Source organism: Thalassophryne amazonica, chromosome 12 (assembly GCF_902500255.1).
Source record: "Thalassophryne amazonica chromosome 12, fThaAma1.1, whole genome shotgun sequence".
Classification (NCBI taxonomy): domain Eukaryota; kingdom Metazoa; phylum Chordata; class Actinopteri; order Batrachoidiformes; family Batrachoididae; genus Thalassophryne; species Thalassophryne amazonica.
Genome location: NC_047114.1, coordinates 64,569,986 through 64,592,512, shown reverse-complemented (window position 1 = coordinate 64,592,512; position 22,527 = coordinate 64,569,986). Strand labels below are relative to the sequence as shown.

The following is a 22,527-nucleotide window of genomic DNA, read 5'->3' as shown; positions in this document are numbered from 1 at the left end:
ATTTTTTTTTTTTTTTCCTCTGCAGCGCGCGATCACATGACAGATCACTTTGAACAACAACGGCAAAGCAGCGAAAGACAAGTTCCACTCTTGGAAGTGTATTACGGAAATCAAATTCGCTACGTCTGAGTTTTTGGTCATAGATCGTATAGGTTTTTGTACGCTACCTTTTCCGCAAAAAAAAAAAAAAATCTACGCCCCGCTGACGTCGCGTCCATCGCCCCACCCAACGTCACTGCAGTTCTCCACAAATACATGGGTCAAGCTGCAGAATAACGGAACACGATTTCCCGCGTGCATATTTGGATGTAATCAGATTTCATGAGTAATTTGGATAACTGCATCACATTTTTATAAAGGGGGGCTCGATCGCCTTCTTCGCCGAGCTGCAGCCATGCAGACGATACGGACGGTTTTACTCCTGAAAGCGCGGTGCTGGGACGCCGACAGTCAGAGATCCTACCAGGACCTGTTCGACAGGCTCGACACCAACAAAGACGGGAAAGTGGACGTCGCCGAATTACGCGCCGGACTCAAGGCGATGGGAATATACCGTCAGGGTGCTGCTCAGGTAGATAAAACGCCTCCTAGCGTCAGGATGTGGCCGGTGCACCAAACCCTCCCTAAACACTCACCGACCGTTTGTCTCCGCAGAAAATTGTGTTCTCCGGTGACAAAGATAAAGACGGAAAACTCGACTTTAACGAGTTCACGAAATATCTGAAAGAGCACGAGAAGAAGCTGTTGCTGACATTCAAGAGTCTGGACAGAAACAATGACGGTAAGCAAGGAGAAGTAGTACGTTTCACACGTGACAGTGTTGCCAGACGTCACCAGAGAAACAAGCAGCCATGGCTGTGAAAAATAAGCAGCCTGCTAAAATTGGTCAATTTATTGAAATGATTCTTATTTTTGTTGTTAACAGTTGTGACCCAGCTGTAACCTTCAGCAAGATTAGTGGTTGGAAATACATGGATAGGTGAATAATATTAATAAAGTGTCCATAAGTCCATATTGTTTATGTATATACATTCACGTAGGCCCCAAATTTCCAGTCATGTATAGATATCCTCTTCTTCTAAGGTTATGCCTAAAGCATGTTGGAAGACTTGGCTGATCTAAGTGGTTACCTTCAGGTTTATGGAAATCGTATAGAGACTGGAGGCCGAACCAGAACCCAGACCAGTATTAGTCCAGTCTAGACTGAAAGGCATTCAGTGTAGGGGCTACATGCTATCCTGCTCCACCGACGACAGCACCTTGTAGGGCTCACTGGCACTGCCCTGGATTGGTTTCAATCTTATCCGTCAGAGAGATCGGAATTAGTCTCCATTGGGCGTGCCAGATCATTGAGCCATCCTGTCTCTTGTGGGGTGCCTCAGGGATCAGTCCTGGGACCCCTTCTATTTAATCTGTATATGGTGCCACTTGGATGCATCATCAGCAGTTATGGGGTCTCATTCCATTGTTACGCTGACGATACTCAGTTGTATCTGAGGCTGGGTGGCAGTGTGTCTGATACCCCATCTGCTTTTGCTCCATCTCCATCACTCTCTGTTTCTTCTCCTCTAGCTAACCCTCTTTCCACTCTCACAGCCTGTCTGGAGGAGATTAAATCTTGGATGTGGCAAAATGTTGTCCATCTTAACAGTTCAAAAATTGAAGCAATCCAAATTGGCACTGTTTATCAAATTCAACAACACAAAATCCTCAGCATTGCTTTTTCTGGTTAAAATATTGCTCTTTCCACTACAGTCACCAACCTTGGTGTCGTTTTTGATCCACAACTCACCTTTGAATCCCATATAAAACACATTTGTAAAACCTAATTTTTATAGCTAAACTTAGCCCCACACTCTCCCTTTCCGATTCCGAAAAGCTCATCCATGCCTTTGTCTCCTCCAGACTGGACTACTGCAACGCACTTCTCATTGGGATTCCTGGCAAGATTATACAAAGACTTCGGTATGTCCAGAACAGCGCCGCCAGGATCCTGATGAGAGTGCATAAGCATGAGCACATCACTCCCATCTTCATTGGCTTCCCATTTCTGCCCAGAACACATACAAAATTTCACTGCTTACTTGTTTATACGGTAACGCCTCATGATACCTCACAGAACTCCTCAACCCTCACTATCCTGCATGTTCTCTTCACTCCTCCAACACCCACCTTCTTCTCACTCCTAGGACTTGATCCCGCACCATAGGAGACTGTGCCTTCTTCCACGCAGTCCCTCAACTGTGGAATGCCCTGCCTCTTCATCTGAGGGCACCTCAGACTGTGGAATCTTTTAAAAAGGGCCTTTAAAACTTTTCTTTTTACCCGATGTTTTAATTGATTTTTGAATTTTTGCTTCCCCTATTGTTTTAATGATTGTTTTAATAATCTGCCTGCTTTTGTTTCTGTTTTTATCAATCTTTCATTTTAATTGCTGTAGCACTTTGAGATTCATTGTAAATGTAAAGTGCATTATAAATCAAATTTATTATTATTATTACTATCACCTCTTGGGGCAGGGAGACATCATTAGTCGAGATGGGGCATACTAGTGCTGTAAACAGCTTCAGGAGTGATTTTCCATCAATGTATGCATATGATCTTCTGATTAGTCCTCAGAAATTGTTTGCTTTATTGACCTGTTGTTTGCCATGAAAGCTAAACATCAGCGATGGATCAATATAGACACCTAGGGTTGGTTTGTTTGCGTTCAACCGGGTTGTCGTCTTTCATCATCACATATTTGAACTCGTTTAAAAGATTGCTGAGGTGCATTACTTTACACTTGTCAGCAGTGAATTTCAGGAGCAAGTTTCATGACCACTCTTCAAGCGTAGTTAGGTCCTCTAGGAGCTGGATTCTGTCTGCAGTGTTCATGATCTTGCTGAAAATTTTGGTATTGTCACCAAACATCTGAATCATACAATGGACAGCTTCAATCGTATCATTCACAACTATGATGAAAACACCAGTCCAAGGACGTTCCCTTGTGGTATTCCACTGATAACAGCAACCAGCATTGATAACATTACATTCCTCTTCATGTCCTGAGGACCTGATTTAAACCTGAAATAGCTATTTTTTTTTTTAGAAGGCTGCTTTTAAAATCGCATTAGAAATCATTTTATTATTTATTTTGGTACGCATCACCTCACTGTAAATGAGACATTTTTGTTAATAAGCTTTACTGTATGTTTTAAGACAAAAGTTTTGGGGTTTTTTTTTAAACATAAACAGATGTCTATAAAAATGGCAATACTGAAAGCAACTGAATATTTATGTAGAAATGCAACTGGATAATTCTTTTCTGTACTATTTTCAATTAAAGATAAAGTTCTAACCCACTGAATATTCAGACGTGTCAGTCTGATTAATTTGGTCTGTAAGGTACTCATGGAATACTCTTGTCATACTCTCGGATGAAGTAGGGTTGTGAAGGGCAGATTGTCTTTAGGACGGTGTTTGGACATTTATTGCGTCCCTTATAGTGCAGCAAATAACTGAAACAATACTTCACATGGTGATACAAGCACCAAATCCAGCACAAATTCTCCTTATATATTGCTCTTTTGAAAAAATGACGGGCCACTTGAATTTTCAATAGGCGGCCACGTAGGGGTCAGTTGAAGAATTACACAGGGGTTAAAATATAAAAATGCTCCAATCATATTGAAAATTATACCACATTATTTGTCTGATCATAAAGATTCCAAAAAAAGTGTAGTTTGGACTATCTGTGACTGAATGTTATGGGGTAAAAACCTTAAGAATGGTGACAAAGGTCAGTTTCAGTTTGTACAGAGGTCAAAAGTTAAAGTTGCTCCAACTTTAGTAAAAATGGTGCAAATTGTTGATTGAGCTACTTGGATTAATAAATGGAATAGCTTTGACTGTGCTGAATGTTTGGTCTCTAAAGTAAAGGACAAATAATGTTGACATCCATTGAATTCTATGACATGTGACATATGTTACCCCGTAACGTGATAACTAAGCATGATACATGGTGCAAACTATTCCTTTTTGAAACCTTATTCACTCAACCAATAATTTGCATCACCTTTGAACAAAATTGGAGGAACTCTAACTTTTGACCCCTGTACAAACTTAAACTGAACTTTGTCACCATTCTTGTTGTTTTTACCCCATAACTCTATAGAATTCAATTATAGATATTCCAAACTATACCTTTTTGGAATCTTTACAATTAGACAAATAATGTGGTATAATTTTCAATATGACTGGAATTTTTATATTTTGACCCCATGTAATTCTTTAATTGAACCCTATGTGGCCGCCTATTGAAAATTCAAGTGGCCCGTCGCTTTTCTCAAAAGAGTAATATCTAAGGTGTACGTTTGCCAAATTTGGTGCTCGTATCACCGTTTGAAGGATTCCTCTGTAAATATTCTGTTATCTGCTGCACTATTATGTTTTGTCGTTTTAATGGAATCCTCTTGAAATGTTTGGGTTTAGGTATGTGGTCAGCGTAATTTACTCATGGGGAGGTGATGGTCTAGTGGTTAAGCGTTGGGCTTGAGACCAGAGGATCCTCAGTTGAAACCCCAGTTTACTGAAAAATTACTAAGGGCCCTTGGGCAAGGTCCTTAATCCCCAAGTTGCTTCTGGTGTGTAGTGAGTGCCTTGCATGGCAACACCCTGACATAGATGTGTGAGTGTGCATGTGTGTGTGAATGGGTGAAGGCCAGCTCTGACCTGGGAAGTCCCATTGACTCAGTGCAGCAGGTGGGAGAAAGGAGGATGATGGCTAAGTTGTCATCCCTGCTGGAGAATGTCTCTCACCCCATGAGTGACACCCTGAAAGCACTAGAAAGCTCCTTCAGTGACAGGCTGCTCCACTCAAAGTGTGTGAAGGAGTGACAAAGGTCCTTCCTTCCTACTGCTGTCAGACTCCACAACCAGGAAATGTTTCCAGTAGACCACTCAGATCACTCAAATCACTAATATCGTTAAGTAACAAATTTTCAGCCATTTGCAATAATACTGCACACTCTGTGCAGTAAAACTTCTACACTTGTGTATATCACTTGAACACTCATGCTATATTGTGAAACATTCTTTCTGCTTGTGTATAGTGTAATCTATTCTACTCTATATATATTGTTATTCTGCATAGAAATTCACTTCTGTATTTTGGTAATTATTTTTCTTCTTTATTTGCACTGTTGTTCTGTGACTGTCCCCGTGCTGCTGTAACAATGTAAATTTCCCCGTCGTGGGACTGTTAAAAGATTATCTTATCTTATCTTTTCTGTATGTTGAGTCCCTTCAGTCCGGTACTTTTCACACTATTCACTGAGCTGTGCAGCAGCACTCATGGTAGCTGCAAGTATTAAAGGCTCGTTCAGGCATGGAGGGCAACATAAGATGTCCTTATATGCAGATAACATTTTGCTTTTGACACAAACTTGAAACATAATTTTTTATTATAAGGGTACAAACAGATTGTCTTTCACACTGCTTAATCTGTATTTTGTATTGATGAGTGGTCAAAGTGAAAGGACTGGGAGGAGTCATTATTTTTGCACTGAGAGCTGAGATTTGATCAACTTTAGGTTAATGCCTTGGCTCCTTCTACCCTCCTCATTTATCTGGGCTTGGGACCAGCAATTAGAATGCACTGGCTGCACAACCCATGTGGCTGAGTTGGCTTGTTTTGTTGTTGCAAGTGAAAACACAACATCCAGAAACATCTATACATGGGATATTGGCTTTGTGACAACTACACTTTGGGTATCATGGAAGCCATCTTGGATTTCAGGGCATTATAACATGAAAAAAATAAAAATGGCACCCTATTTTTTTAAATTCTAAATCATATTCTAACAGAATCAGGTGAGTTTTTGCTTTTACCAATAAACTAAAATAAAATACACAAATTTTTATTTCATGACAAATGAGCTTACACTAATTGGCAGGCCAGCAACTTATCCACTCAGCGATCTTCCCTACAAAGTGAAATACTTGTTAAATGCAGAGACACTGAAAAACAAATGGACATCTGACAATGTGGCATCAAGCCACAATGTTGGAAGGCTTCATAAAAATAACATTTTAAAACACTGCAACAAATGAAAATTCCAAAATCACTCAAATGTACAGACACATAATAAACAAGCAAATCAAATCATTCCGGCAAATAATATATTTAATATTCATCTGTTAAGATAGACAAAGGAAGGAAATACAGTTAAATGCACTTGAAGCAGTTGTAAAATTGTTCAAAATGACAACAAAAATGTACCAGTTGCAAATATACAAATGCATTTTATGAACTACCGTGCAGTATTATTTATGAAATGAAACAATAAAAAGTTAAGAGACAAAGCCACTTAGTGACAGTTGATATGCTTATGTTTTATCTTTTTTATGATGTTAGGGCACATTGATGCCTCAGAGATCCAGCAGTCCCTTGCAGAACTGGGCATGGATGTTTCCACAGAAGATGCACTGAAAATATTACAAAGGTTTGATACTCAGTTTATCAATTAACAATGTGGTCAAAAAAAATTGTAATTTGAGAACTCATCATGGATGATGCACTAAGATATCAGTTCATATGTAATATTTGCCTGTTTAGCATGGACATTGATGGCACCATGATGGTGGACTGGAACGAATGGAGGGAACACTTCTTGCTGTGTCCTGCCCAAAACCTGGAAGAGATCATACGCTACTGGAAACACTCTGTGGTACTGGACGTGCACACACATTTTACACTGGGGGTGCATATAGACACCATCACAGAGCAACATGCCACATGCACTATAGTTCATTTGTGTCAAATAATATGGATCTGCAAGAACAATACATGTATCAAAGATATTCTCTGTAATGAACATTTAGGTGACAAAACCAGATGAAACTGCTGTTGCAAGCCATATATTTGTAAAATAACAGAACATCTTTGCACTACTCCTTGTTTAAATTGTTACCCCACTACATTCTTCACAGCTAAATACTTTCTTGCTTTTAGAAAAACATTGGATTTGTTTGTCAGTTCAAGCCCAGGCATGCGAGACAAGGTTCAGTGGGTTCACAGTTATTATAAATAGACATTTATAAAAAGTGAACATGATAGAAACTAGTGTAGTTATTAGCAGTTAGTCATGTGACATTTTCTTTGCACAGATTTTAGTGAAACAAGAGGCACCTGAGTGTTCCTTAAACATGGTGGAACATTAAGCAATTCAAGTTTTGTTTAAAATCTTCTGTTACAAAATCAACGCCGTAATTATCTTTACACTAGCTCTGCCCCAGGGTGGGTTTGATTTAGAGACTCAAATGAAAACGTCATCTTCACCAACAAAGCTATCACCTCCCACCTATCCCGGATTCCACAGAACTGTTAGGGTGCAGCTAAAGCTGCCTAAAGAAGAGAATGCTGCTATTACTCAGGGCTGTGAAAACTCCGCGGATCCGCGGGATTCTACGGATTTCATCATGGGGAGGGGTGGTGGGGTGTTAGTGATGTACTCTTTAATCGTGAACATCACTGAGTTTTTTTTAAATGCTTATCACAAAGCGTTCTCTTTTTTACGACATCGTGTAAGTTTTATAAGTCAGCGGACACTGATCTGTGTGTTACAGATACAAATCAGTTTCCTCGGATCTGCAGAGTTTCGCGGAGGAAAAATGCCACTCAAAGCGTAGCTGTTACGACAGTTGTCGTAAAGCAGGGCTGGTTGGTTGCTGCGGTGACGCTGTGTGGCTCCTGTGCGACGCTTAAGCTAAACTTAGCATGTGGATATTCCAAACTTTTAGAGCTTTCAAGTTTTTAAAAGAAGATTTGTGCAGCATGTCTGTGTCACGGAGCGACGTCGCACAGAGAGAAGATGGCGAGAAAGATAGTTTGAAAAAGTCTTATAAGGACAAGAATCCATGGAATCGTCGCTGGCTTCATCAACACACCTGAAAGATAAAAGAAACGGGAAAAGTGAACTGTGCCCTCTCAGGAAACACGGTAAGAATTTTTCTCTCCCTGGAAAATAAACATTCTGCTGTTCAAACAGGATTTTAGATTATGTGACTTTTGTCACTAATCTAGACTTTCTTTCATTGTAAAAAAGACATTGTGGCTTTGAATGGATTTAGGCTGCATGAATTTACACAATATAAGTGAGTTTTTACTATAAGGCATGTTAATGATATTTTACCATGATTTTTCCAAATATTCTACAACCTTTAGCTGTGGTTTTTTAAATGCTGTAACAGTCTTTTCATTCTTCATAAAGTTCATGTAGTTTAATTGTTCTGAGTTAATGCATAATTTGGTTTACAATTAAAAGGAAAATCATTCCAGGTTACTTCCATGTCATATTCTGTTATTTCAGCATCATCATTGACAGGTCAAATAAAAGGTTGAATGTAGGATCATTGAAATATCCACTAATTTTGAGATTTGTTCTTCCAGGAGATGCTGAAAAAGTATCATTAGATAAAAATTTAATTCTGTGGCCCCACAGGGCCCTACACCCCGGCTCCTGGGGAGCTGCAACCCCAAGACCCCCTGCAAATTTTCCTCGGATTTCACAATTTTCATTTCACAGCCCTGATTACTACTACTACTATTACTAATATGTTACTGCTACTGTTAATGCTAAAAATGAAGATGTAAGAAGTTGAATGGAAAAAGTAAAAAAAAAAGTATGGCACCAACCTATTAGCACACTTGCTGATGATGCAGTACAAAAGTGTCTCTCCCCTTCACGACTATTATTACTACTACTAAAGTGCTCAATATCCTCTGTCACTCCCCATATGTCAAAGTATGCATGTGCCAATTTTGGCTCAATTCCGAGGTGCCGTTTGGACAGAAAAGGGACATATACACACATACAGTTGTTTCTTAGTATATAGATGTAAATTAGGCCTACAACTAACGATTATTTTCATTATTGATTAATGTATTGATTATTTTCTCAATCAGTTAGATGTTTGGGCCATGTGAGAAAAATGTGAGAAAATTATGAAATTATGAGTAGAGGTGGGCGGTAGACTGTCATAGTCATCACTAGTGTAATGGGGCACCATGACATGGGTTGTGCAATATCTTCAATAATGCGATGGCCAATGGGAAACCTCACCAAGACAGAAATATTCCTTAATGATGAAAAAAAAAAAATAACATTCAGAGAATAATGCCAAGTATTCATTAATTTAGAAATCAGTAGTCATTTTGGCTCTTCCACAGCTCAGATCACCACTGCAGCACTGAGCCTGTGATGACAAATGCGCCTTTTTTTTTTCTTTATTTCTGTTTTGCTGAAGTCTACATGTGAGTGAAAACACTGGTAATTGCTGTGCTTATAGATGTAAATGGCTATTAAATCGTTTTCACATGAAGAAACAAATTAGCAGTCATGGAAATATTAAAGATAAACTGGGATTCTGTTGTGTAAACCAGTGGACCGTTGCGCTGCAGCCTCATTTCCAGACGTGTCAAATCCAGCTTCAGAAAGTAAAAGTCCAGCCACACATTTGTTCCATCTTCCCACTAAACCAGCTGATTGCAATTAGTTCAGCTCTTCAGGCAGGTGGATGAGCTAATTATTGAGATCACCTGTTTTAGGTGCACAGGTAGAATCAACACATGGGAGGGTTTTTACTTTCTGAAGCTGGATTTGCCACCTCTGCTCATTTATGGCTTAAAAATTAATTAAACACAGCCATGGATTTGGTAAATGTAAACTGGTAAGAAAAAAAAAATGTTATTCATGAAGTTTTTCATCAGATTTGAACTTTGAATTAGCAGCTTTAAAAATGAAAATATTTCAGGTTAACCTCTTTGCATAAATAAGAAAATTATTCTACGGGTCATATAGTGCAACACGAGTCATGCCGTGATATTACGCCTTGATATTAATTTTATGTCATATCGCCCAACCCTGTCGATCAGTTTCCCAAAGGTCAAGATGTCATCCTCACATATTTTTTACTTTTTTTTTCCACAACCCAAAGATACTCACATTATTATCAGTGAGGTGTAATGAAACCAGAATATATTCATATTTAAGAAGCTGGAATCAGACAGTTTGAGCAGTGTTTTAAAAAAGACTATTTGTTATAATCTTTTTATCATAATGTGTTAATCATAAAACATTCTGGAATACTGTAATGGGTGTTAGAAAAAAATGACTTTGTCCTCATTAATATTCAGACACATGCACCAAAGCGTACTAAAATCTAATCAGGTCATCTACCTCCCAAAGGGTTACCTGCAGTGGAAGTATTGAATGTCTTCAGTTATAGAGGCAAATGTTATTAAGTCATTGTTTTTTCAAAAGTCAAATGGACACACACAAATGTGTGACACAAAAAAAGTGTGTTTTGCTGTTAATGTGTTGTAGTTTCAGGTTAAAACCACGTGTGTTTGTTGTTCTGTCGCTAGTCTTTCACTGGTAAACTGCAGCACTGTGGACGTTTACCTCAAAACCACAAGCACGAAGTGGCCTCCGGCCTTTATGGGTCACATGTTTGACCACATGGTGCAGTGTGCTTTCCTGAGAAAGTTCCTTATCGCTCTCAAAGTCAAACATATTGTGTATTGTAGTGAACTTTAGCTAGTACCCATAAATAGACTCGTGAGTAATCGTATGAAGCAGTAGACATGTCCATAACTCTGCTTATGTCCTCACCAGGTGTTGGACATCGGTGACAGTCTGACCATCCCTGATGAATTCACAGAAGAGGAGAAGAGTTCAGGCATCTGGTGGAAGCAGCTTGTTGCAGGCGCGGCAGCGGGGGCCGTCTCTCGCACGGGTACCGCCCCTCTGGACAGGATTAAAATCTTCATGCAGGTAAATGAGACGAAAACAGGAAAGTTGGCGTAGGAGATTCATGCAGAGCTAACCCCTAATCATTCTTTATATGTCGCACAGGTTCACTCTTCAAAGACAAACCGGATTAACTTGATTGGGGGCCTCAGGCAGATGATCATCGAGGGGGGTGTAACGTCTCTGTGGAGGGGCAACGGAATCAATGTGATAAAGATCGCCCCTGAAACAGCCATTAAATTCATGGCATATGAGCAAGTAAGACTGTGCTTCCTGTGCTTTAACAATCCAGATCTGGAGGGTGTTTGGGGTTTATTTTGGATTTTGTGTTGCAGTATAAGAAGCTGCTGTCATCAGAGGGCAAAAAGACTGAGACGCATAAGAGGTTTATTGCAGGTTCTCTGGCCGGGGCCACAGCACAAACAGCCATCTACCCAATGGAGGTTCGACGCCTGCAGTATCTCTCCCACCTTAAACTGACAATATGCATCAAATACTTTAATCAGCATGGAACATTTCAGATATAAATTTTTCTTTTTGTACTGTTTTCGTCATAAGGTGTTGAAAACGAGACTGGCTTTGCGGAAAACTGGCCAGTTTTCAGGAATGTTCGACTGTGCCAAGAAGATCCTGCAGAAGGAGGGTGTCAAGGCTTTCTACAAGGGCTACATTCCAAACTTACTGGGCATCATCCCCTATGCTGGGATCGACCTCGCTGTTTATGAGGCATGCTGCTTCCCATTAGAGTCCACTTTGAAAACCTCATATGGTTACATGATAAATAGGGGAGCAACAGATCACAGAAAAGTCAGGGTTTGGATCAGGTTATGGTTTTTAGCCACGATTGGATCATTTTATGAAGGGTAGACAAGGATAACGTTGCTTTCAGAGTGGAATGACGCTTGGCAAAAATCGTCCCCCGTCGAAGCTCAGTGGGTCTCCTATCCACCTTGACCCCACCTGTGCTCAGCTCAGTGTGTTCAGGGCGGCACAAGGAAAACACTACGTACACAGTCAGCTTTATTAGCATTTGTAAGTGTGAGCAATGCACAGCAACAATATTCAAGGCAATTAATGAATGAACGCAATGATGACAATATAAGCATAAGTTGATAAAATATACTAATGAAATAGGTAAATTAAATAAGTTTTACATTATTGAATTAATATAAGGACAATATTGTTCAATTAAAAAAAATAGATTTTCATAATTAGAATAAGAAAAGATGCTAGTGCTACTTACAATTATTAATGTAAGGAAACAAAAAAATGGAGATTGAGTAATATATGGTATGTAATATAGAACAATATATAATATCATTTCTATGTATTTGTGTCCCACTGGTTTCTTTTGCTATGGCAGGCAGGGACATATCTGGCAGGAAACAATACACATTCTTTCTTTTCTCCTAGAACAAAGGGCACTTTCTCATTGTCTGGAAAATTTTGGAATTTGGGGCAATTTATTTTTCAAATTTTGGAAAGAATTCTGCTGTGATAGTTCCGTTTTTTAAAAACATGTTTTTAGGAAAGTGTGATGCTGTTTCTGCATCTCCTTCATCACAGTGGACACACAGTCTGTCCTCTCAGGGAAAACCGGTGTGCTTGTGTCTGCCCTTCTGGATGTCTCAGATTGGTCACTCAGTCTGTACTTTGTCAGTGTTTTTCTCAGGTTTGGGTTTGTTACTGTAGTTAATTAGTCTGCCACAGTACAACCCCTGGCAAAAATTATGGAATCACCGGCCTCGGAGGATGTTCATTCAGTTGTTTAATTCTGTAGAAAAAAAGCAGATCACAGACATGACACAAAACTAAAGTCATTTCAAATGGCAACTTTCTGGCTTTAAGAAACACTATAAGAAATCAAGAAAAAAAGATTGTGGCAGTCAGTAACGGTTACTTTTTTAGACCAAGCAGAGGAAAAAAATATGGAATCACTCAATTCTGAGGAAAGAATTATGGAATCACCCTGTAAATTTTCATCCCCAAAACTAACACCTGCATCATATTAGATCTGCTCGTTAGTCTGCATCTAAAAAGGAGTGAACACACCTTGGAGAGCTGTTGCACCAAGTGGACTGACATGAATCATGGCTCCAACACGAGAGATGTCAATTGAAACAAAGGAGAGGATTATCAAACTCTTAAAAGAGAGTAAATCATCACACAATGTTGCAAAGGATGTTGGTTGTTCACAGTCAGCTGTGTCTAAACTCTGGACCAAATACAAACAACATGGGAAGGTTGTTAAAGGCAAACATACTGGTAGACCAAGGAAGACAAAGCGTCAAGACAGAAAACTTAAAGCAATATGTCTCAAAAATCGACAAATGTACAACAAAACAAATGAGGAACGAATGGGAGGAAACTGGAGTCAACGTCTGTGACCGAACTGTAAGAAACCGCCTAAAGGAAATGGGATTTACATACAGAAAAGCTAAACGAAAGGCATCATTAACACCTAAACAGAAAAAAACAAGGTTACAATGGGCTAAGGAAAAGCAATTGTGGACTGTGGATGACTGGATGAAAGTCATATTCAGTGATGAATCTCAAATCTGCATTGGGCAAGGTGATGATGCTGGAACTTTTGTTTGGTGCCTTTCCAATGAGATTTATAAAGATGACTGCCTGAAGAGAACATGTAAATTTCCACAGTCATTGATGATATGGGGCTGCATGTCAGGTAAAGGCACTGGGGAGATGGCTGTCATTACATCATCAATAAATGCACAAGTTTATGTTGATATTTTGGACAATTGAAAGGATGTTTGGGGATGATGAAATCATTTTTCAAGTTGATAATGCATCTTGCCATAGAGCAAAAACTGCAAAAACATTCCTTGCAAAAAGACACATAGGGTCAATGTCATGGCATAGGGTCAATGTCAATGAGCAGATCTGATTTGATGCAGGTGTTAATTTGGGGGATGAAAATTTACAGGGTGATTCCATAATTTTTTCCTCAGAATTGAGTGATTCCATATTTTTTTCCTCTGCTTGGTCTAAAAAAGTAACCGTTATTGACTGCCACAATCTTTTTTTCTTGATTTCTTATAGTGTTTCTTAAAGCCAGAAAGTTGCCATTTGAAATGACTTTAGTTTTGTGTCATGTCTGTGATCTGCTTTTTTTCTACAAAATTAAACAACTGAATGAACATCCTCTGAGGCCGGTGATTCCATAATTTTTGCCAGGGGTTGTATATTGTCTAACGCCAAATATGTTTGTAATTTGTGTTTTAAGTGTGTTGCATTGTTCCACTAAGTGGTGCATTTTTCTTTAGTTAGAAGTTGGTTTGATCTAATTTTGTCACTGATCCTGTTGCTGCGCTCAGGCTGGCTGAGTTTTGCCGTGTCAGATGGTGAGAGGTCAGCCAGCCTCAGGGCTAGTTTCCTGATGGGCCTTCTATGTTCAGGTATTGATGACAGGCAGAGGGCTTTGTAATGGCAACAGGCAGAGTCGCTCTTTTTTATATTTGGCTCCAGAATTTGATTGCATTTTTAGAAGTAAAGGACATTGGCCTAAATCGGACCCACATGCAGAGTTTGATTTTTCATTTCAGTTATATAGCGCCAAATCACAGCAAAATTGCCTCAAGGCGCTTCACGCAAGTAAGGTCTAACCTTACTAACCCCTAGAGCAAGCACACAGGCGACAGTGGTAAGAAAAAAACTCTCTCGAGACTCAAAGAGGTGACCCTCTGCTTAGGTCATACTAATAAAACCATTTTTAACAATACAGTGGAACATCAAATTTTTGAGAGTTATTAAGTCCACGCAGATGTCCAAGACAGCACCAGTTGGTTGGTGTGTGTGTGTGGGGGGGTAATTGGGTCTTCAGGTCTTCAGTTTGGAGTTTTTCATTGTATTTGGAGAATAGTTTTGTAGGATTTCAATTGCACACTTTATGATTTGGGACAATTTCCCCCCTAACCGTGCATGAGGACAAAGTAGCAGAGGCTGTCTACTTGTACCATGCTCCGTTTACATGAACACACAATTACACTGATTTCACCACAACTCTCCTTTGTGATTTATACAATTATTACTTTAAAAATGGTTCACTGTGACAATCTATTTCATAGTATTAGGCCCCATAAAAAACATTAGTTTATCATCCCTGCCCGCATGCCAAAATCGGCCCGCATCAAATTTTTTTTTTTTTTTTTTTTTTTTGCAAATTTCATTGATGGCAGTACAGCTAATGCAAGAACCAGCACATCTGCTAGGTGGTGAATATACTTTGGGCAAAGACGGGTGAAGTTTACCGAGCCGGTCCCGGAACTTGCTGTTTGTTGTTATTAACAACCACACAGTCAGTTGCTGCGTCTCACTCACAGGCAGTACGGTTGTTCATCACGCTGCTAGCGTGCAGTACGCTGACTGTATTCAATGTGGAAGCAAGATTTATTTTACAAACAGCTGATATTTTCAGTTCCTCACTTGGTATGCAGGTTCTGTATGTCGTTTTTCAGGTTTGAAATGACGTATGTACCTGTTTCTAAGAAAAATAAAAACAAAAAATCTGCCTTCCCTCACCATTTGTTTTCTGATGTCAAGGATGATAAAGTATTTTTTTTTTTTTTTTTGTGGGGCCTTATGTAATCTGATTAACTTATTAAATGAATATGTGTAATATGCTTCATATACGTCCCAAACACCACCAGTGAACAGTTCATCATGGAAAGTAGGAACGCACACACACAAATGCTGATGCAAAATATTACACTTTTCATTAACAACTCTTTCCTTTTTGTATCACAGAGTCTGAAGAACACCTGGTTGTCGTACCACACCAAAGATTCAGCCAACCCTGGAGTCCTGGTGTTGCTCGGCTGTGGGACAATCTCGAGTACCTGTGGCCAGCTGGCTAGCTATCCACTCGCACTTGTACGCACACGGATGCAGGCACAAGGTACGCTTCTTCAGACATTTAGTAATACTGATAGCAAATCTCGCTTCTCTCTTGGTTGTCCCTTAAGATCATTGATGTTTGCCTTCTGTCATCACTGCAGTGGTGGGCACAGTTCAGTTAATCCGCTAACCTCTAATTATCGAATGTTTTCATTATTGGATTAGTTTTTCAGATAACTTTGAAAACCATCATCTGACGAATTATCTTCCGATACGTTTTGGTCCAATAATTTTTAGACCACTAACATATTTTTGCAGGCGTGGTGAACAAAGCTCAACAGTTACAAACATTTATTAAGTCTAAAATCAGTTGAGTACCTACCTGTTAAATGTTTTGTAGTAGACGTGCAGGTCTATTCTCTACAAAGAGGAGAGGAGAGCTGGTTCCAGAAGAAACCGCTCTATTGTCTGCAGGCAAAGGAGAACCGGTCAAAGAAAAGGGGTGGTTGGGGTGGGGGAGGGCTCATTTCTTGTGACCCCATACTGATATGCTGGCTATATCACCCAAGTCATCCAGAGGCATACAGTTTTAACTTATGGTTAAAATTTTAACCAAAGTAATTTCAGACAAGTTATTTAAATTAACGTCACGCCTGAAGTTTTATGAAGTGAAAATATCAGATATATGTTTTAGTTTTAAAGTGATGCACTAATTTTGAACATTTTAGTGTGGACATGCTGTGCCCAGGTGCATTATGGGTAATCTCAGTACATTCACGACAGAAGAAATGCATTTGAGATGATCTGATCAGGCTCCACACGGACAACAGCATTAAACTCTTTGTATATTGTGCCTAAAACTCTTGTGAATATATTCTCTGGGTTTATAGACATTGTTATTGTTTGTTTTATGTAAAAATGCCAGAAGCCCAGTTTGCTTCTCCATTATTTTCAGTTGGAATCACTGCAATCGATTCCTGTTTGCTCTTTAGAGTCCTGTTTATGTCAAACACTGTCTGTCGTCTTTGTTCCAGAGTAGTATATATAAGATGTCCGAAATTCAGTTTGCGTTTATTAAATTCCACGCAATTTAAACGTAGCAGACATGGATTACCTGTAATTTTGCTTTGGCAAGTTTTCACGGTCTCTACTGCCATCTACTAGCCAGTAATGTTCATGGCAGTATGAGCGCCTGGGCACCAGTAGATAGTAGATGGCAGTGTTCTATTTATTTTGACCCCGTTGATATCAGACGGTTGTCAAATAACAACTTGACTTTTTGGCTTTTTGCAAATGGCTTTTTTTATTATAAATAAAAAAGGCATATTTTACAAAAGCATATTTATATGTAAACACCAACATACACACCTCACATTAATGTGTTGATTTTTACATAGAATGAATGAGTCAACCAATCAGTGTTAGCGGAGGCTCATTTACTCATAATCCCTTTGGCATCTGTCTGTGTTTGTTACAAAACTTCAGAATTAGTGCATTATTTAAAATTAAAAGATATATGTTACATTTTAACTTTGTACAAATGACAGAATTGACATTAATGGAGTTATTTTGTTGGTATTAATTTTATTTATAAATGAAAACCATAAGTCAGCACTGCTTTATTTTCCAAGACCTCTGCCTCATGGAGATACTGCTATTGAGTAGAGAGTTGAGCTTTGCTGCTCCTCTCAATTGCTTTACTGCTGCGAAATATATAGTAAACAGGAGCTTCCAGCAGTGGGCAGGGTGTTCAAAGACAGAAGTGCTGACTCGTTTGGGTTTGTGGTGGCATTTGATGCTACCAGAAGTGACTGTGGTGTTAAAACTCAAAATCAGCTTGTTAGTAGTTGCAAGTGTATTGGAAGCAATACTGAGAGTTATCAGTTATCGGTTAGCTGTAGCTTCCGATAAAATTTTTGTGTGGTTTATTGGTTTAGCTTTATAAAAGATAACTTTTCCATTAGCTGTTATCAAAGCTAACTTTTTGGTTAGCTGTGCCCACTACTGCTTGTGTCCACACGTAGTATTTTTTCAGTATATAAGTTGCTTTGAAATATAAGCTCCTGGCACAGCAAAACAAGTTAAAAAAAAAACTGACTTAATGTCCACAACATTCGGTAGGTAGATGTTAATCGACTTTGATATTTTCGAGTTTTCAGGCTTTGTTCTTCTTTCCAGCTTCCCTGGATACATCAGACCAGCCCGCCATGAGCGCACTAATGAAGAAAATTGTAGCCAAAGATGGATTTTTTGGACTGTACCGGGGCATTATGCCAAACTTCATGAAAGTCATTCCTGCTGTGAGCATAAGTTATGTGGTTTATGAGTACATGAAGACTGGCCTAGGAATCTGCAAATGATACTGAGAATTTTTTTATTCTGCGTTCTTGCCACCACACCAAGAGAACAGGAGGACATGTTATGACTTCCATCAGCTGGTGCGAACACTGAGTGCATGGAAAACTACATATGCCATGAAGAAAAATGAGTGTCTTACAGCGCTGTTTTTTTTCTCTTTTTTATTTGCATGGTAAGCATGTTTCAGTTTTATTCCTACTGTGAAATGTAACACTCCCAAACTATACTTGATACAAAGAAATGACTGTAATTATATAAATGTAAGGGTGAAAATACACAAGGTTTATATAATTTATTTTTTATCAATGCTTTAAAAGTGATCAGAAGACACTGTTTCTGTTCATTGAAATTAAAAAGCTTGATGAGTGTGTGTGTTTTTTGGGGGGCACCTTACATGATCAGAAACACCTGATAAGCTGGTGTAAGCTAAAAATTAGCACTGTCAAAAATCTATACTTTTGAACACTGGATTGTTGTGTGCATGAAAACATTGTGCAATATCAAAATGACTTGTTTATCTTCTGCATGTAATTTGATAATATTAATGTGCCTTACAGTCACTGGATGTGAAATGTATGGACATCTTGCCTGTTTTTTTTTTTTAAGTATATGTATGAATGATGCTGTATCTGTTTTTATTATTTATAGGATTAAATGCCAGTGTTATGTCACCAGTGTGAAGAAAAGTGGAGTAACATGCTGTTGAACTGAAATAGTTGGACATGTTTGAACAGATCAAATCCACCACACACACACACATAAATCAAACAAGGGTCCTGTTATGCTTCATATCTTGTTCATTTGAGCGGTAAAGTATGTACGTTAAATTCATACAGGTCAAACGACAGTAAACTGGTTTGGCTATGATGGTAGCAAATGCAAACATGCTGAAACCTCAAAAAGGGTATTTGTTAGATTAGTTATAAACATAGTTTTTTTTCCCCAAGTCCAGCACTGCAGCAACACCGCCATCTACTGGACCTCACTGGACACATCAGCTAATATGTGATGTGTGTCATTGGTGGGTTTTACTGTCCCTCATCAGTTAAGGACATTTAATAGTTCTTTTTCTTCACTGTAGGTCTCGTAGCAGACTAGCAGCTCTAAAAATCCTCAGTGGGGTTGAAGGATGCAGCAGTATCAGACTGAAGCTGAGAACGTGATCACGTTGGCTTCACAGTTTGTGATTTGGTCAGCTGATATTGGGATTTTGGTCATCAGGATCAATCCCATAGGTTTCATAATTAATCTAATTGTGTTCGCACTTTGCAGCAGTGTAGGAATTCTGGTTGTATTAAAAGGGTATTTTCAAAATTTTGTCCAAGTCTAAATCAACTTGTGGCCCTTGCCAAGCCAAGTGAGGAGTTGGAGTGTCTGGATTTGTGATTATCTTAGATCAAGACTAACATCCAGGCTCACAATGACTTCCTGAACGTGGCCATCAAAAGTGTATCCCTATGTGGTGAAAGGATCGAACCTTGTTATCTCCACCTATGAAGTTGGAGGTTTTATCGCCCCTGTTTGTTTGTGAACAGCCTGGAGCCCGCAATTTTTCATATGTCTTTATGACATTTTTACTGAAGATTCATATCCTGATAGGCAAGAACTGATTCAATTTTCAAGGTCAAAGTCAGGAAAAATTGGAAAAATCCCTACCCTTTAACACCGAATGAATTTTCAAAAAATCATATCTCTGTCAAAAAAGGTCACATTTCTTTCATATGTGAGAGCATGGTGTAGGATGGTGTCCTTTATCGACTGACAAAGTTTGATCCAGATTACGGATTTTGTGGCCATTTAAATTGGGCATTGAAACCCCCCAATTAATGTATATTTTACATTATATCTCAATCACTCATATTTGAAAGTGAGGTGCAGACTGGCACTCACTATCACCTGACAAAGGATCCAGATTACAGATTTTGTGGCTATTTAAATTTAATGTATATTTTACATTATATCTCAGTCAAAAGTGCCTCAATCACTCTCACTTGTGACAGTGAGGTGCAAACTGGCACTCTCAATGAATAGACTAAGTTTGATCCACATCTGATCTGTGTTGTGGATTTAGCGGATATTTGATTTGAACATGGAAAAGATCTCTATTTTGTATTATATTGTAGCTTATGAAAAGCCACTTCTGACAGGACTTTGAACATTTTTTCCCAAGTACAAATTTGTGGAGCTGGAAACTGTTGGCGGTGCTCTAGTCTTGGCAGTGATGTTCATGTCTCTGTGTCATCAACCTTTGGGATATTTTTGGCCACAAACAATATCTTCTTTTCAAATACATCTGAAAAGGATTTTATTATCACCATTTTAAGATGGCACAAAGTGTTTTGTTGGAAAAAAGTTTGTTCTTCTTGACAGATAATTGGCTGTTATTTTGGAGTATCCAAAAACCTTACATGTTGATGCTTCAATAGCTTCAGTGTGCAAAGAGATGTGCTTGGTGTGGGGGAGAGCTTGAATTTGGAAAGTGTGAGGTTGTAGCTGTGGGAGGTGAACACATCGTTGCATATGGAGGCTGAGAGGCCCTGAGATGTCAGGTTTGACTGATAAAGGAGGAAATGTTGTATGCAAAGGCAGTTAAAAGAGTTGGAAAGGGAAAAGGTCAGTAAATCTCAAATCACACTACCAACACAGCAGATACACAGAAACAGATACAGGTTCTTTATTGTCACTGTAATAAGTACAACAAAAGGTAAAGTTGCTTTCCAGTGCAAATCTAAATCTGAGGAAACCACACGGCACACGCAGACTTGAAAGGTCCAGGGAAGAAAGGAAAATTACCATAAAATTTAACAGAATGAAATAGGCATGTCCAGAGCGCAAATTAAAAACAAAATAAATAACATAGCAGCAGGGACCCAGGGTATATAGGGAGAAGGATGCTGAGGATGGAGCCACCAGGCAGGAGGAGAAGAGGGAGACCAAAGAGGAGGTTCATGGATGTGCTGAGAGAGGACATGCAGGTGGTTGGTGTGACAGAGGAAGATACAGAGGACAGGGTGAGATGGAAACGATTGATCTGCTGTGGCGACCCCTAACGGGAACAGCCGAAAGACGAAGAAGAAGAAGAAGAAAAAAGAGATTACATATAGAAAAAGAGAAAAGTATGTATTAAACTGGATATTTCAGTGGCAGTGGATAGTGCACATTAACAAATATTGCACTGACTTCAAGTGTGGCATGTGACCTGGCTATTTAGTTCCAGTAGCATTCAAAGCTCTAACAGCAGTTGGGCAGAAACTGTTTTTCAATCTATTTGTACTTGCTTTAATGGTCCTGCACCATCTGCCTGACGGCAGCAGCTCAAACAGAGAGTGGCCCGTGGTGGGATGAGTCCTTTAGGATGGTGTTGCGCTCCTGAGACCATAAGAGCCATGAAGGGCTTCAAGTGTAGGTAGAGGGCACCCAGTGGTCTCTGCTATTTTGGTAACCCTCTGGAGGTCCTTCCTGTTTTCCACTGTGCAGCTGGCCAACCATGTACAGTGACAGTATGTGAGGATGTGCCATGGTGGAGCAGTAACAAGACACGAGCTATCTCTGGTTTGTGTTATTTTTCCTGGGGATTCTCAGGAAGTGGAGTGTTTGCTGTGCTTTCTTTACCAAGTGTGTGGTGTTCCTGTCCCAGGTCAGTTTCTCATGTATGTGGACTCCCAGGAAACATAAGTCCCTGACCCCTTCCACACAGGTCCCCCAATGATAATGGGCTGAATGTCTGTTTTGTTTCTCCTGAAGTCTGTGATTAGCGCCTTGGTTTTGGATGTGTTCAGGGGCAGGTTATTTTCTCTGCACCACACATTCAGCTGTTCCACCTCATCCCAGTAGGCGGACTCATCTCCTCCAGTGATACAGCCTACACTGTGGTGTCATCTGCATACTTAATGAAGGTGTTGCTCGTGTGGATACAGGTGCAGTCAGAGGTGTAGAGGGTGACTAGCAGTGGGCTCAGCACACAGCCTTGAGGGGAACCAGTGCTGAGTGTGAGAGCTGTGGATACGTGAGGGCCAATCTTGACTCTGTGCACAATCTGACAGAAAGTCCTTAATCCAAAGACATGTGGAATGAGGTAGACCGAGGTTCAGCAGTTTCCTCATGAAGCCATGGGGGAGGATGGTGTTGAATGCTGAACTATAATCCACGAAGAGAAGACAGACATAATTACACTGTTGCTCCAGGTGGGTCAGCGGTATGGAGAGCAGCAGTCACGGTATCCTCTGTTGAACTGTTGGCCTTGTAAACAAATTGGTATAGTTCTGAAGTGGGGGTTATGAATGACATGAACCAGTGGCCCAGTAAGATGGTTTGTCAGCTGCTGTCACTCAAAAAGGCAAAGCTCTGACTCATTTTCATTGTTAATACAGTATTTCATCACATAACTTATCAAATGGGTTAGATAACATAACATTTATTGTGTGATAAAACAATTGTACAGATAGTACAAAAAGATAGATAGATAGATGCACTTCAGTTACAAAAATATAACTACATTTTTGATTGAAAATTTTACAATGTA

General features: G+C 39.4%; 1 protein-coding gene across 1 annotated transcript; it reads left to right on the top strand.

Moving 5' to 3' along the window:
* The first annotated feature begins 13 nt into the window (after positions 1-13).
* Positions 14-18,694, top strand: LOC117521139 (calcium-binding mitochondrial carrier protein SCaMC-1-like). Its single transcript, XM_034182473.1, has 10 exons — positions 14-571; positions 655-781; positions 6,398-6,485; positions 6,599-6,710; positions 10,659-10,817; positions 10,899-11,051; positions 11,129-11,236; positions 11,352-11,519; positions 15,558-15,708; positions 17,826-18,694. Exons 1-10 carry the CDS (start codon positions 395-397, stop codon positions 18,005-18,007), a joined length of 1,425 nt encoding a protein of 474 aa, XP_034038364.1. The 5' UTR covers positions 14-394; the 3' UTR covers positions 18,008-18,694.
* The last annotated feature ends 3,833 nt before the right edge of the window (positions 18,695-22,527 follow it).